We start from the raw sequence: 15984 nt of genomic DNA on the forward strand, positions 1-15984 counted from the left end.
CCGCTCAACCGACTGAGCCACCCAGGCGCCCCCTGAGGTACATTTTTAAAGGACATAGACACAAATTATGCTTGAGAAAGCATTCTTAAAAAGAAGGGTGGGTAGAAGTTTCAGCAAAATTTGCCCGGTGCCAATTCCTTTCAGACCTGTGTGTACCACCTAACACGGAGGTGAAGATAGTGCTACTGCCTTCACGATTGCTGTATATAAAGGCCGTGGGGGGGGGGGGGGGGGAGGGGGAGTGTGTGTGTGTGTGTGTGTGTGTGTGTGCTGGGTGGCTCAGTTGGTTAAGCCTGAGCTTGGTCTAGGCTCAGGTCATGACCTCATGGCTTGTGGGTTGAAGCCCCACAGCGGGCTCTGTGCTAACAGCATGGAGCCTTTTGGGGTTCTGTCTCCCCCTCTGCCCCTTCCCCGCTTGCTCTCCATATCTATCAAAAACAGATTTAAAAATTTTAAGTTTTTAAAAAGGCCCTGTGAACAGTCTGAAATTATTCTTTAAAATCTCTTAATTTCCTTCTTGGGGGGGAGGTAGTACATTGTCTTTAAAAACCTAGTTTTGAAATGCCTTTCATTGGGGGCACCTGGATAGCCCCAGTTGGTTGAGTGTCCGGCTCGATTTGAGTTCGGGTCGTGATTCTGCGGTCCTGGGATCGAGCCACCGATGGGGCTGTGCGCTCGCTGAGCGTGGAGCTTGCTAGGGATTTTCTCCCTCCCTGCTTGCCCTTTCTCTCGAAAGTAATTTAAAAAAATAAAAACCGAGATGTCTTTAAGGTACATGCGCGTAAATGTGGAACTGTGCTCAGCCTAACCACAGTGTTGGTGTGAACGAACCTCTGGTCTTCCAGACCTGACCCGCAGTCCCTGTAGCCGTGCTTTGGTGGAATTTGGTTTTTCCGCGGTGAGGCCGGAATCTTGGCCTCTGCACTATTTTCCGGGAAGATCTGGTGGGTGCCCATTTCGTACGTTGCCTCGTTACATTTGGCCAGATTCGTTTTTTATCATAAACGACACACAGCCCCGCTAAGTCAGTCGCCACAGAGGCCCCCTCGGTCCCTTACCGAGCCCGCCGCCTCTTCCCGCGCGCGTGCGCACACCCGCGAGCGGCGCTCCCCCCCCCCCCGCAGGGCGGGGCCAGGCGCGCGTCACCCGGCCCCGCCTCCCCGCCGTGGCGCCATCTTCCCCGGCGACGGGAGGGGTCACAGGTCAGCGCTGGAGCCTCGCGCGGGGCTGGCGGGCGGGGTGGGGGTCGGCGCGCCTCGGGGGCGGGGGCGGGGGGCGCGCGGAGGAGCCGGAGGCTGAGGGGCGGGCTCCTCGTGGCGGTGCCGGCGCCCTGGTCCCAGGAGGCTCCAGAGGCGTTTTGCCTCTTTTGTTTTTCCTCTGGAAATAGCAGGACTTGGGAACGCTGTGCGGTGTCGCCGGCCGGACTGCCCCGGGGAAGGTGAGGAGGCGGCGGCCGGCCGGGGGCCGGGGGCCCGAGGGCCCGGGGCGCAGCGCGGGCCGGTGGAAGGGGCGAGGGCCGCGGGGCGGGGGCCGGGGGCGCGGGACCCGGGCGGGTGGAGGGGGCGGGGGCTCCGGGTGCGGCCCGGGTCCAGCGCGTTCCTCTCGCTCGCCAGGTGCGCGTCCCGGGGGGCCATGGACCCGGGGCCGCGCCCCTCCGGCAGCGGCTGCAGCAGCCCCGCGGGCCTGTCCCGGGAGTACAAGCTGGTGATGCTGGGCGCCGGCGGCGTGGGGAAAAGCGGTAGGTGCCCTCGTGCTTCCAGTTCACCAGAAGTGGGGGTGAAAAGAGCTCGTCTGCACCGCAACCAGGTGGCTGTCGTGCAGTGGCGACCCTTGCGGTTCTTCCCGGGGGCCACTTCTCTGGATTGTAACTCTCCTGTCTTGTTTTGAAGCCATGACCATGCAGTTCATCAGCCACCGATTTCCAGAAGACCACGACCCCACCATCGGTAAGTCACGTGACGGCGGAAGTTTCCAAACAAACTCTCTGGACGCGTCTTGGCCTGAGTTTTTGAAACGGTTTTTTCACTAGTCATCTTCTGAGCCTTTTTCCGTGTCTGAGATATCTTAACCGAGGGGGTCACAGAAGTTGGGAGCAAATGAGCATTTGTTTTTTCCTGCCTTCACTCTGAATGCGTGGAAGCCCTCTTGGGGACACTTTCCTTCCTTACCTTCGTGTGGTTGCTGGACTGCATTGCCAGGTGAAAGGAAAAGTTTCAAGGCCACCTAACAGACGCCTTTGCTGCCACTTGTCTAAGGGTCTCCGGCTCTGTAACTATGAGTCAGCTGATTTGAACTTCCACAAAAGGAAGCAGAAAAACAAGTCGAGCCAGCCTGCTGAGCTCTTACAACTCGGACTTGCACACTGGCCTTCTTCCCCTGGCTGCTCTTAGTTTACTTCCTCATCCCTCAAGTTGATTACGTACTAAGGTTAATACTTAATGCTCTGCCCTTGGCCAAACTTGGTTGGAGTGGCAAGTAATTTTCGTTCTGCCTTTTTAAGAAAGGTTGTCGTTCTCTACAAAGACAGAACATTACTGTCATTCCTGAGCCGGGGGGAAGCAGGTTTGATTCTACGGGGTTACATCCCAGGACACAATGAAAAGTGGTGGGGGAGGGGACAGGGGAGGGCCCAGAAGGTCGGCCATGCTGTTAGTACTTTCAGAATGCGACCCGAGGTGGTGATCCCGGGTCTCTGGGAAGGATTTCCATCGGGTCGGGCCTCTGCTGCTGTTTTCCACAAAGCCAATGAGTGTTCTGTGCTAAGCCAGCTTTGAATGTCGTCATTTTATACCGTAAATGCTCCTGTGACTTGAGGAACATATAAACAGTCCTTGTTTTTTTAAAGTTTATTTTTACTTATTTTGAGAGAGAGAGAGAGAGAGAGAGAGAGAGAGAGAGCGCGCGCGTGTGCACGCTAGCAAGCGGGGGAGGGGCAGAGAGAATCCCAAGCAGGTTCAGCACTGTCCGTGCAGAGCCTGACTTGGGGCTTGAACTCACACAAACCGTGAGATTGTGACCTGAGCTAAAATCAGGAGTCGGGTGCTTATCCGACTGAGCCACCCAGGCGCCCTGGTCCTTTTTTAACGTTTATTTATTTTTGAGGCAGAGAGAGTGCAAGTGAAGGAGAGACAGAAAGAGGGAGACAGTCAGAAGCAGGCTCCAGGCTCTGAGCTGTCAGCACAGAACCTGACACAGGGCTCGAAACCATGAGCCATGAAATCATGATTTGGGCTGAAGTCTTGACACGTAACCAACCGAGCCACCCAGGAGGCCCGGTCCAGTGTTGTTTAGGGATTCAAACTATGTTGGGAATTCAAGGAATAAACTCAGTTTAGGACTTGGCATGATTTACTGAGAATTCCAGAAATGTTTTTTCTTTTTTCTTAAAAACTCCTACTTGTTCTTGAAAAAGTTAATTTTTAGAAAATTTTGACGTTTATTTATTTTTGAGAGAGAGACGGTGTGCGAGCAGGGGAGGGGAAGAGAGAGGGAGGCACAGAATCTGAAGCAGGTTCAGCACAGAGCCCAACTTGGGGCTCAAACCCATGAATGGTGAGATCATGACCTGAGCCAAAGTCGGACACTTAACCGACTGAGCCACCCAGGTGCCCCAAAAAAGTTAATTTTTTCAGTTTTTTTTTTTCACAGCTGCTCTCCTGACGGTATTACCTGATTCAATAGCAAATACTTCCGTCTCTTGAGTTCCCATTATGTACCAAGCACTGTAGTAGGCCCAGAGGGTATAGTGGGGAGCAAAAAAATTTGACCCTTCCTCTCATCGAGTTTATATATTAGGGGGTTTTGTTTCAAACTTTGGTGACTCTGAGAAGAAAAGCTTTACATTGTACCCAGTACACATGTAAGTGTCTGTGCCTGTGTGTACGTGTACCTATGTACGTATATACACATAACTAAAATATCAGGAAGCTGTATTTATGTCACTATATGTGGTATGCTCTTAGGATTTCTTTTTCCTTTAGAATTTTGCTTATTTATTTTAATGCCAATCTCATCCCATTAAGTTCATTCACAACTCATTAATCCTAATGGATCACGACCTGTTGTTTGAGAAGCGATGGTGTCGTGGGCTCTTTATCTTGAAGGAGAGTCAGAAGCAGGGATTCAAGAAAAGATGTTGAAATACAGTGGGGTGTATTTGAATGATACAGATATCGAAGGATAGAAATATTGAGTGGGTTTTTTTCTTTTCTAAAAAAATTTTCTTGTATTTTTCAAGGTTACTATAATAATATGCAGTGAGAAATTTTGTTTCATAGAGGAGAAATTACGACAAGAGGGATTATCTAGAAAAAAGGAAATTATGGTTTTTCTTTTTTGTTTGGATTTAAAAGGAAGAGAAACCATAGTGTTTGGTCGAGTGCAACTATGTAATAAGGGGAAGACCTTTAATGTTTTAGAACTTCATTTACTTTATTTGTAAAATAGAGATAATAATGCCTACTGTGGATTATTGGCATATTTGTTATTGAATGAGTTAAGTATATAGATTACTTAGGATAATGTCTCACATCTAATAATTATTTAACAAATTGGTAAAGTTACTTTTTGAGCCCAATATTTTTTCAAAAGAAAACAGTATCCTTTTATTGCTTAGGATCGTAGGTGAAATCTTATGAAGAAGCTATGGATGAATTTATGTCATTGCTTAAGTGAAAAAAAAAAAACCCATAAAACACGTCAGCTGAAGATCCGATTTACATATCTTAATGGATTTAGCATGTTTCCTGAGAAAATCTGGGCACTGAGAGAACTTGGGTATAATCTAATCCTCAATAAGACAAATTTTGAAATGTTTATTTTTGAGAGAGAGCGAGTGAGAGCGCGCATGCACACATGCTCGCAAGCGGGGGAGGGGCAAAGACAGAAGGAGACAGAGGATCCTCCGTGCTGACAGCAGTGACCCTGACCTGGGCTCGAACTCACGAACTGTGAGATCATGACTTGAGCCGAAGTCAGATGCTTAACCGATTGAGACACCCAGGCGCCCCTCCATAAGATGAATTTTAAGGTTGTGGGGCGCTGGGTTGGCTCTGTTGGTAGAGCATTTGACTCTTGATCTCAGGATCGTTAATTTTAGTTCAAGCCCCACGATGGGCTAGAGATTACTTAAAAAGGAAAAAATTAAGGTTGCGTATTTTTGTGTTTATGGGTTTATAGTACACTTTTGTTCCCTTCTGTAGAAGATGCTTATAAAATCCGGATCCGTATTGATGATGAGCCTGCCAACCTGGACATTTTGGATACGGCTGGACAGGTATTAAATCTTAGAATACTGTGTATAGAGGTGTTTTCACTCTGGTAAAGGGGAGGGGAAGGCTTACACAGAGAAGATCACCAGTTCATCTCTTTTAATTTTTCATGCCCTCTGACTCAGGATAGCAGGTAATTGATGTGTCTCTTCTTGAACCTGAAGTAATAGCTAATACAGATGTAGTTCTAGGTTGTACCAATGCATTAGTGATCCTGTTTCCCTCTAGGCAGAGTTTACGGCCATGCGGGATCAGTATATGAGGGCAGGAGAAGGGTTTATCATCTGCTATTCTATCACCGATCGCCGAAGTTTCCATGAAGTTCGGGAATTTAAGCAGCTTATTTACCGAGTTCGACGCACTGATGATACACCTGTGGTTCTGGTGGGGAACAAGTCTGACCTGAAGCAACTAAGACAGGTGAGGAGGACTCGGAAATATGATCTGTAGTCTTGGGAGGTGGGTTGTTTCACTACTTATAGATTCTTTTGCCCTGAGATAAAAATCTAAAATTAGTGTCTCCTCAACCTTGGAAATTTTTCTATATCTACTAATTTGCAATTCGTTTGGATAAAATCTGAATGTTAGGACTGTGTTTACAAGATAAAATCTACAGGATGGTAATCAGGTAACAAATAGAATACCCATTAAGTGAAGGATCATGGCATGTTCATTTCTTAAAACCTTAGAAAATGAGTTATCTATGTTGCAACAGGAGATGTAGGTTGGATTTCGAGATCTGCTTCTTGACAATGAGGATTATGTACTCTGGAAGGGGAGAATAAGAATTGGAGAGGATTATAGAGCAAGTGGTGCTCGTCTTCAAGTTACCAACAAAGTTTGAAGTCTTGCTGTTTGGTGTTAGTTGAGAGAATAGTGGACGGGCACGTTGTGACTGCTGATGGAAGCAGTGGACTGGTACAGACTTTTCGGAACTGGTTGATAGTAGATAAGTTCATAATGCTTCTCTGTGAATGCCTGTTTGAAAAATCTATCCAGGAATTTATATATAAAATGTTCATTGCCAGGCTATTTGTGGTAGCAAAAAGAAAGAGCCTAAGTGTTCAGACCTAGGAGAAATTATGGTCTATCCCTAATTGGATATCTCGATTTTGGATTTATTACAGTGTAAGGAAATTAAAATAATATACTTGGTATCTGTAATTACTCCCTGTTCTAAAAAGTTCTCTTTAAAGTAGATTAGAGGGGCGCCTGGGTGGCTCAGTCGGTTGAGCGTCCAACTTCAGCTCAGGTCACGATCTCACACTCCGTGAGTTCGAGCCCCACGTCGGGCTCTGTGCTGACAGCCCAGATCCTGGAGCCTGCTTCGGATTCTGTGTCTCCCTCTCTCTCTCTCTGCCCCTCCCCTGGTCGTGTTCTGCCTCCCTCTGTCTCAAAAATAAATAAAAAAAATTAAAAAAAAATAAAGTAGATTAGAAACAGAATCATGTAATTTGAAGGCAGAGGGAATCTTAGAATTCAACTTCCCGAGTGAATTCTTCTTGAATACCTCCAGAGTTGAGCTCTCTTCCTGTTAGATCGCCCCTTCACTTGTCACTTTTTGGGGCAGTTTTAATTCTTTTCCATGGCTACCACTATACATGTTCTCATGTTTACATTTTTAAAGGTCACCAAGGAAGAAGGATTGGCTCTGGCCCGAGAGTTCAGCTGTCCTTTCTTTGAGACCTCTGCTGCGTTCCGCTACTACATCGATGATGTATTCCACGCCCTTGTACGGGAGATACGTAGGAAAGAAAAGGAGGCGGTGCTGGCCATGGAGAAAAAGTCTAAGCCCAAAACCAGCGTATGGAAGAGGCTGAAATCACCGTTCCGGAAGAAGAAAGACTCCGTAACCTGAAGGGAAGATGTGAGGTGTTCCTCTGTGAACTGCAGGGCTTACTCAGAGCAGTCCAGTAACTTGCATTAGTGAGCACGGTGCTTGCTCTTTCTCCTGTTATGACCGTTACTTTAAATGTAACTGATGAAGGGGATATGCCTCGAGGGAGTTTGCAGTGATGTGGTGTTTAGAATGCTGTCTTTTAGCTAATTCTGACTTATTAACCCAGTGGAGCACTGTCTACTTTTAAATTGTCACATTAGAATTTGATCTACCGATGTTTTGGGTTCTGTTCCTGATATTAGTTAATTAATGTGGATTGTTTATACTCTGGGGGGATATATGTACCACGTGTGTTTGACTAAGCCCACAAGAGGGACTTTCTGCTATGCACTACTCCATGTTCTTTCCTACTTGGGTTTCCTGGGACCTTCTCGGGGAAGGACCTCACTTCTGTTCTCCTGTGCTTCCTGGACACATAGCGAGAACCTCGTAGGGAGGTCAGCGGTACAGTTCAGCGAGTAGCTGTGGAACTGCCTCCTGTTGCAGATGAGGGACCAATGAGATCAGGGAAGCCAGGCTGTGGAGGCGGCTGGGGGACCTCACTAGGGACAGGTAGCATCACAGCTGTGTCCCCAGGGCAGGCCTGGCTTTCCTGAGATGTGCACACCTGGCCCAGATGCACTGAATGGGTGAGGACGAACAGAAGCAGTGCAATGTGTGAAGGTTTCTTCTGTGAAGCTCTCTTGTTCTTTCAGGGTTTAGCCTCTGTTTACCGTCAGAGGTGCATGCTTTGGGAACCATTACTGGATTACTAAACTCTTGTTCAGACCCTTGGTTGGGACAGCCATTGCCTTGTGCAGGTTTATTTTTCCCCCGGAGATGCCCACACCCGTGCATTACGTGCTTCCCAGTGCTTCCGTGTGCTCCCCAGGAGAGTGGGGCCTGGCCACGTGTGTCGTAGGTCCCTCGTCAGACTTCCTGCGTCTTGCGTACGGAAGAGACATCAGGAGTTAGAGTCCAGTCGCGTGTGCCTCCTCAGCACAGTCACCAGGCTCCACGCTCCGGGAAAGCCTGCGCGTCTCTGTGCTAACGAGCCAGTTGTGAAGCTTTAGAAAATTCCCGTGTGCTGGGTTTCTCCTTGAAGATTTCTTTACAGGGACCTTGTTGAGTTCACCTCAGGGTTGTCTGAACCTTGACGGAACTTAGCCTGAGAGAGTGCCACCTTGATATCTGTCATAGCTGGGAGACGGTTGTCCTGGGAAGGAACAGCTTTAAATATTGGTGGTGAGTTCTCTTTTTTTAGAATCAGGATTGTTTTGATACCTGGACTTAACCGTGTGTGGAGATTAAGTGCAAAAGTGCTAAGAATAATGTAGCATATATGGAACGTCACATGTCACTGAAGTAGCGTTTGTGACCATTTTAAACTCTTGACGTGACTGTGTAGCACCTCTTAAAAAGTGCACACCTCAACTTAACTGATTTCCACTCTAATTACAGGCAGAAGGACAGGGTGGTTGTGTTTTTCCTCATCCTCAGTGGGGTGTATGTTCTAGGTTTAAAGAAAGGTGATTGTTGCAACTTTTTTAGCTAAGTAGCGGTCCCTTTTGAAACCAAATAAATTATGTTTTATGGTACTCAAGCCATCCAAAAGTGAGAGACCCAGAATTTGAATCTATGCAGGACGGAAATCTGATAGGAACTGTAGCACTTTAGCAAAGCATGAAGGTAGAGAAGAAACGTAGTGCAATTCTGTTGTACCAGTATTTCACCATGTGTAAGTTAGCTCGGAGCCTTTTACGTGTGATGCCTTAGCTTCTCGTTACTAATGACCTAGGGAGTTGTACTTAGCGTCAGGCAAGACTTTTACAGCCATATAAGTATTCAGGACATTCAGTGCAGCACAGAATATTGCCAGAAAGAAAGATTGGTAAGAGAGGAGGGAATTTATATTGTATATGAGAAAAATAACAAATTTGTGTTTTTAAGACTGTCACTGTCATATCTTTGATCATTGGATTGATTAGCCCATTAGTTAGTATTGAGGATTCTATCCATGGTGCTAAATAGTTTGAGGGGGTGTGTTATGTGTAGGTAACAGCTCAATTCTCAGTGATCTAAGTGTATGTAATTTATAATCTCTAAAGAGTCAGGTTTTTCCAATTTGAGGGCATTACAATCAGTTACTGGCTGGAACTTTGAAGAGAAACGTTCAGGGACAAGTGGAAAAGCACTGGAACTGTCCGTGCCTGCGCCAGATTGTTAAGTCACAAGATTTAGAAGCGAGTGTCCAGAAGGGAGGTATTTTAACTTTATCATATATTAGCAAGAATCGGTCTGCTGTGATGTTTGGGGGTTGCGGGGGGAAGGAGGAGACCAGTCTCTCATTTATGCACTTGTATATGAAGACAGTTTATATGACACAATACAGAACTTTTCAACAACTCATTGGGCTTCTCCTTTACTTACTTGTGTGTGGGTCAGATTCTTGGGATTAGTGCATAAGGTCATTTTAAGAAGACTTAATACCATGAGATTTTATGTTCTGGAAAGTACGGATTCCAAAAAATGTGAGTGCCCGCCACGTGCGGAACGCTGCGTCGAGTGTCAGGGCGCGTGCCGTGGAACACCCCTTCCTTCAGAGGTTACCTCGGCGCACGTGCAGGGAGAGGGGCTGGAGGGAGGTGAGGCACCGCGGTCCAACTGCCGAAGAGTCTCCGTGCTTCAGTGAGTGGGGTCCCACCTCCGCGTGACTCTGGACTCTAGTCCCCCGCCCCGGGCACTGTCCACTGTCCTGGTTCTAGCAGGCCGGGGTGCTCGGGGATGCTTGGTGTTTGGCCGTGCCGTCAGATGGCTTTGGGGGAGCGGGGGGTGCAGAGTGAACTGCCACCACTGGGGCAGGGGCCAGGTGCCTGAGGGACCCTATCGAGACCCCAGCGTATCCAGAGGGAGGTGGAGCGGTGCAGAGTGGGGAGCCAGGAAAAACACATTGAAAACAATAGCGTATTTGCCTCCAGCAGGAGGGTTACAGTTTCAAGTGTGTAAACTGAACGTGGACTAAGGAATAACTGCTTTATGTGCAGGTCATTGCTTTTGTCTCCACTTCTATCAGTGGGATCGATGGGCCTCAGTGTTTGTAGAGGACTTAGTTTGGACATTAAAGGACTGTGTTTTTGTGTCCTCGTGACTTGAGTTGTGTTGAGCAGGTCAGTACCTGTCTGTGGGGTCCACTGTTGAATCAGAGGCAACGGAGGAGGCAGTATTCGCGTTTCTAAACTGACCTCTGCTAGGTTAGGCGGTGGGGTTACAGTGTTCATGGGCCCCCTCTGCACTAAGCACTGTGAGACTGTGCAGGGTTTGAGGGGATATAAGATATCCTGCTCTTGACCTTTGATAAAATCTGCATTCACAACTAGATGTCAATCTGAAGGTAGTAGGTTACTTCAAACTGGGAATGTGACAGGAATTCAGAGAGGGAAAGAATTAGTGTGGCCGGGCCCAGCAGTGGGACCAAGAGCTAACGGAGAGGAGGCAAGTGAGGTGCTTTCTGATATTCCTAGTGTTTATTGCTTATTATTATTATTATTATTTTTTACGTTTTTATTTATTTTTTGAGAGAGGAGAGAGAGAGAGAGAGAGAGCGAGCATGAGCGGGGGAGGGGCAGAGAGAGAGGAGGAGACAGAGAATCCAAAGCAGGCTCCAGGCTCTGAGCTGTCAGCACAGAACCTGACGCAGGGCTTGAACCCACAAACTGAGATCGTGACCTGAGCTGAAGGCGGATGCCCAACTGACTGAGCCACCCAGGCACCCCTTATTGCTTATTTTTTTTAAGTTATTTATTTTTGAGAAAGTGCAAATGGGGGAGGAGCAGAGAGAGAGAGAAAGCAGGAGAATCCCAAGCAGGCTCCATGCTTTCAGTGTGGAGCCTGATGCGGGACTTGAACACACGAATCGTGACATCATGACCTGAGCTGAAGTCAGACACTTAAATGACTGAGCCACCCAGGTGCCCCTATTGCCTTTTTTAAAAGTTTGTTTATTTATGTATTTATTAAAAATTTTTTTTTAATGTTTATTTATTTTTGAGAGACAGAGAAAGTGCGTGCGCGCATATGAGCAGGGGAGGGGCACACACAGAGACACACACACAATTGAAAGCAGGTTCCAGGCTCCGAGCTGTCAGCACAGAGCCTCATGCAGGGCTCAAACCCACGGACTGCGAGATCGTGACCTGAGCGGAAGTCGGAGGCTCAACCGACTGAGCCACCCAGGTGCCCCTTATTTATTTATTTTGAGAGAGAGTGTGCGTGTGTAAGTGGGGGAGGGGCCGAGATGCGGGGCTCGAGCTCAGTAATTGTGACATCATGACCTGAGCTGAAGTTGGACACTTCAGTGAATGAGCCATCCAGGCACCCCTATTATTCGTTTTCTTTAAGAAAAAAAAAAAAAAATATATATATATATATATATATAAAATATATGTATATATAATATATAAATGTATATATCATATATATGATATATATCATATATATATTCACACACACTTTTAAATATGTATAGACTTAAAATGTATTCAATGTTAAATATTTGTAGAAGTAATTTACATATAGTAATTCTATATAAAATGAAATATTAAACAGATATATGTATACGTATATATAAATAAACTTAGGAAGCTCCTGACAAATAGTCGGTAGTGTTGCTCCTTTTTGAAACTTCCAGACTTACTGAGAAGGGTAAGAGAACGGTGACAGAGAAATTTGAAGTCTTACCTTTTAGGAGCCCGTGTCAACTCTGACAAGCACTTGGCTTTAAGAGACGCTTCAGTACGGAAAATGTCGGATTGACGGTAGTCCTGGATTGTTCAGCTTCGAATTAAAGTCTGTGTTCAAACTGCTTCCTCCGTCCGTCAGCTGGGCTGGGACTGAAGCGTAGGTGGTGGAGTTGCGCGGGGCCCCGGGGAAGCGGCTGGGACTCTGAGTTCTCTAAGGAGATCGCTCGCCCTGTCCTCAAATATCTCTAAACGCTCTCACGCAGAGACACTTTCTCTTCTCCCCACTAGGATTGTGTTAAAATTAGGTGTGGCATAAACTAGATTAAAAAAAGAAAATGGCGACTGTATCTGTATTTTACTCAATTTTGACAAGTTTTTTTCGGTGAAAGTTGAAAGATGAGTCTCGCCGTTCTTCCTTGCCTTACTGGTCACCCGTGTGTCAGTGGCGTGCCTCTGCGTTGGACTAGATCGCAGCCGCCTCTGCGGGGGAAGCCAGGGCTGCGTCTGCTCTTGTCTGCGGAAAGCACGTGGTCCTCTGTTGAGTGGAGTCGCCTTGCTGCTGGTCTGGCGCAAAGGACCAAGCATGGTCTGGAGGACAGGATGGATTTCAGTTTTCAGGGAAATGCAGCCGGACGGCATAAGCGAGTTGTCCGTCCCGTACGTAGAGCCTTGTGGACCCGTTGCCCTTCACTGTCCAGATGGTCAGAGCTGGGGCACGGCCCGCTTCTTTAGGCTAAAACGAGTTAGTGAACCTGACTTAAGACTCCTGACACGGGGTTTCTGCTCCCAGGAGGTATGATTGCTTGGGAGGGGCAAGGCGATATAGGCAACATAAAGCCATGTTACCTCGACTAATTAAAGGAAAACATTGAAAGATCTGGATTAAATTGGTAGGTAGAATTAGGCCATGAAGATTCCTCAGAAAGAGGAAAGGTGTGACTTAGAGCAACAGAGAAGTTAAGAATCCTGTATGTCGGACAACTCCAGTGCAGGGCTGGAGAGCCGGGCAAGTGAGTTAAGCAAGCTCCAGGTTAGAGCCGGGGATGCCCCGTGTGTGGAGTACGCGGCGGGATGCCCCCAGGTACCAGCCTGCTCTGGAGCAGAGACTGCTAAGAGGTGTTCTGCTTTTTTCTCATTTTCTCAGCGTCACCTCTGGAGATTCTGATTTGCTGGCTCTCTGATAGGATCCAGGAATCTATATTAAGACAAAAACCTCCCCCAGATGATTCTGATGGCAGCCACGCAGGCTTTCCTAGATTAGGAGTCTCCGGGCTGAGTGATGCCGGAGAGCCCGGGGCCAGCATCGGAGGACTGTGCGAAGCAGTGACAGAGGGCTTGTCAGCAGGTGCGGGAAGTGCTAGTGGCTCCGTCCAGGGCGGTGTGGGGCTGGGGAGCACTGGGCGTGAGCGGTGAGAAGGTGGAGTCGTTCATGTGTGAGGGAACAAGGGCTGTGGCTGGGGGACAAGCTTGTTATGAAGGAAGCCACTGGATGGAGCAAGGGACTGGTAAGTCCTTGTGTTCGGGACATGCTGAAATCTCCAATCAACTTAATTTTTTTTTTTTAACATTTGTTTATTTTTGAGACAGAGACAGAGCATGGACGGGGGAGGGTCAGACAGACAGGGAGACACAGAATCTGAAACAGGCTCCAGGCTCCGAGCTGTCGGCGCAGAGCCCGACACGGGGCTCGAACTCACGGACCGCGAGATCATGACCTGAGCCGAAGTTGGCCGCTTAACCGACCGAGCCACCCAGGCGCCCCTCCAATCAACTTTTAAACGTGAGTTGCTCTTGAGACAAAGTTACTGACATGTTTTAGCTTTGTCTATTAGTCCTTGCTCTAAAAAACTCAGCACACACGGTCATATCATTAAGTCACCCAGTGTTTTGAACAGAAGCTGCTGGGGCTGAGGGCATGTCGTTTCCTGCCCTTCCCAGAGCTGTTTAGTGCTAGTTTCGTGCAGTTTGCTCTGAGCCAGGAGAAAATCTCCCATCTGCAGAACTATCCCCCATCAGAGGCTTCCCCTAGTTTCCTTGCACACGAGTGGTCTTTGTGAAGGTGAGTCTGAGTACGTGCCCCGGGACAGCGCAATCCGATGCCAACTGTCTGCCGGCCGGGAAGCGTGTGTGCCCGTCAGGTGTACTTGGTCCCACCCAGAACACTGTGGCCGCTCTTACTTTCAGATCCTCAGACACCCACAGGAGAGCACATGGGTCTGGTGGCCGCTCACACCCACCCGCCACCACCACCGCCTCCCAAACAACTAACAAAAACAAGCCTCCGCTTCAGACCGAACTTCTTTTGAAACTCCCAGCTCAGTAGGAAGTAGGAAGAGGCCCAGGTTTTTTGTATTTGCTTTAGGTCTGCTTCCTAGACAACATTTTGGCCCCCGCCTGTCTTCCTTCAGTCCACAAACCTTTACTGAGCATCTGCTGGACGCCAGGCATGCGGCGCTGTTGGGGGTTCAGTGAATAACAACAAGCACAAAGGTCTTGACGGCTCAGTTCTGTTCTTCAGGCACCTCTGTTTTTTTGTTTTTGTTTTTTTGTTTGTTCTAGTGAGGCTCCACACCCAGCGTGGGGCTTGAACTCACGACCCTGAGATCAAGAGTCGCACACTGTCTGAGCCAGCCAGGTGCTCCCAGGCACCTCTGATTCTAATGTGCAGTCTCACGTGAGACGTGTGGAGGGTGAAGGGGTCGGGGGACGTGCAGGAATTTCCAGCGTCTTGATGAACAATTAAATGGCACCTTGGAAAAATGCCCGGGGAGACTGATTTGGTGCAAGTGAACGTCAGTCATGAAAATGTGTGGTTTCGGGGTGCCTGGTGGGCAGGCTCAGTCACAGGAGCGGGTGACTCTTGATCTTGGGGTTGTGAGCTTGAGCCCCACGTTGGGTGTGGAGATGACTTAAATGAACTTTAAAAAAAAAAAAAAAAGAATAGAGATGTTTTCAGCTTTCTGAAAAATTATGCTCCGTGGCTAAATCTTGAATTATTGGCTCTCGGATTATTTAAAGAGGACCCCAAGCACTAGGCTGTCTTGCCAAGCCACACGGTGTGGAAGGTGGATGAGGTTGGAAGGTGGATGAGACTTTGTTAGAAGATCACAGGAGAAAATACTTTGGATGGAGAGAGATGCCGCACAGAAAACCATGTGGTGGTCTCCATTGCCCACCCAGCACCCACTCCTCCCTCCATGGGAATTGACATTTTATTCAGGAATCCACCCATTTCCCACACTCGGTTCCAGGACAGCCCTAAAGACGCTCCCATCCTCCCTGCCTGACGGACGCGGCAGTGACCACGTGCCACACTTGGGACCAGCGAGGCCAGAGGAGAGAATCGTTGGAGGTTTCTGGGGATGGTTTACCTGGTTTTTCTGGGAGAGGCCTTTAGCAGTCTCCTCTTACCCCCTGTAAGTGGGCCTCTAAATAGCCTAAAACCTTCAGGATTAAGCCGACAATGAACGTCAAGAGTGAGCCCACAGAAAGCACCGGGGTCCCTTGTGGTATTAGTGACCTTTTGCCAGAGTCCCTCGGAAGCCGGCCCCGCCTGTGGGCTTCCGGTGAGGTGAGCCCGGACGTGTTCTTAATGTTTAAGCAATTTGAATTGAGGTTTCCTGTTCATCGTAGACAAAAGCGTCCTTAGTGCCAAGGTCCTCTTACCATTGTGGTTGTTACATTATCATGTTATTTTTTTCAGACTTATCACCTAGAAAAAATAGGCAAAATTATATGTGTGCCATGATTGCCATCGCAAGATAGTTCATTTCTTTTATTTCGTTTTATTTTTTTAGTGTTTATTTATTTTTGAGAGAGCGTGAACAGGGGAGGGGCAGAGAGAGGGAGGAACAGAGGCTCTGAAGCGGGCTCTGTGCTGACAGCGGCGAGCCCGACGTGGGACTTGAACTCACGAACTGTAGTTGGACACTCAATCAACTGAGCCACCCAGGCACCTGTCATCATAAGATAGTTCAGATAGGAAGATGTGCTGAAATTAGTGATGATTGCCTGTAGATGGGCTTTTTTCCTGCTTCTATGAACTTGTACTTTAGTTTACATGTTTTCTACAGTGACCCTGTGTGACACATCAGGA

At 47.9% G+C, this 15984-nt stretch overlaps 1 protein-coding gene across 2 annotated transcripts; it reads left to right on the forward strand.

Moving 5' to 3' along the window:
• Nucleotides 1-1159: 1159 nt before the first annotated feature.
• On the forward strand, nt 1160-9558 carry RIT1 (Ras like without CAAX 1). Of its 2 annotated transcripts, none has more exons than XM_047839954.1 (7): nt 1160-1202; nt 1388-1438; nt 1614-1738; nt 1890-1946; nt 5202-5275; nt 5499-5690; nt 6898-9558. In XM_047839954.1, exons 3-7 carry the CDS (start codon nt 1633-1635, stop codon nt 7126-7128), a joined length of 660 nt encoding a protein of 219 aa, XP_047695910.1. In that variant the 5' UTR covers nt 1160-1202; nt 1388-1438; nt 1614-1632; the 3' UTR covers nt 7129-9558. The 2 variants fall into 2 exon arrangements, with proteins under 2 accessions (XP_047695910.1, XP_047695909.1); XM_047839953.1 differs by having other exon boundaries at nt 1391-1438.
• The last annotated feature ends 6426 nt before the right edge of the window (nt 9559-15984 follow it).

Source organism: Prionailurus viverrinus, chromosome F1, assembly GCF_022837055.1.
Source record: "Prionailurus viverrinus isolate Anna chromosome F1, UM_Priviv_1.0, whole genome shotgun sequence".
In the NCBI taxonomy this organism is placed as follows: domain Eukaryota; kingdom Metazoa; phylum Chordata; class Mammalia; order Carnivora; family Felidae; genus Prionailurus; species Prionailurus viverrinus.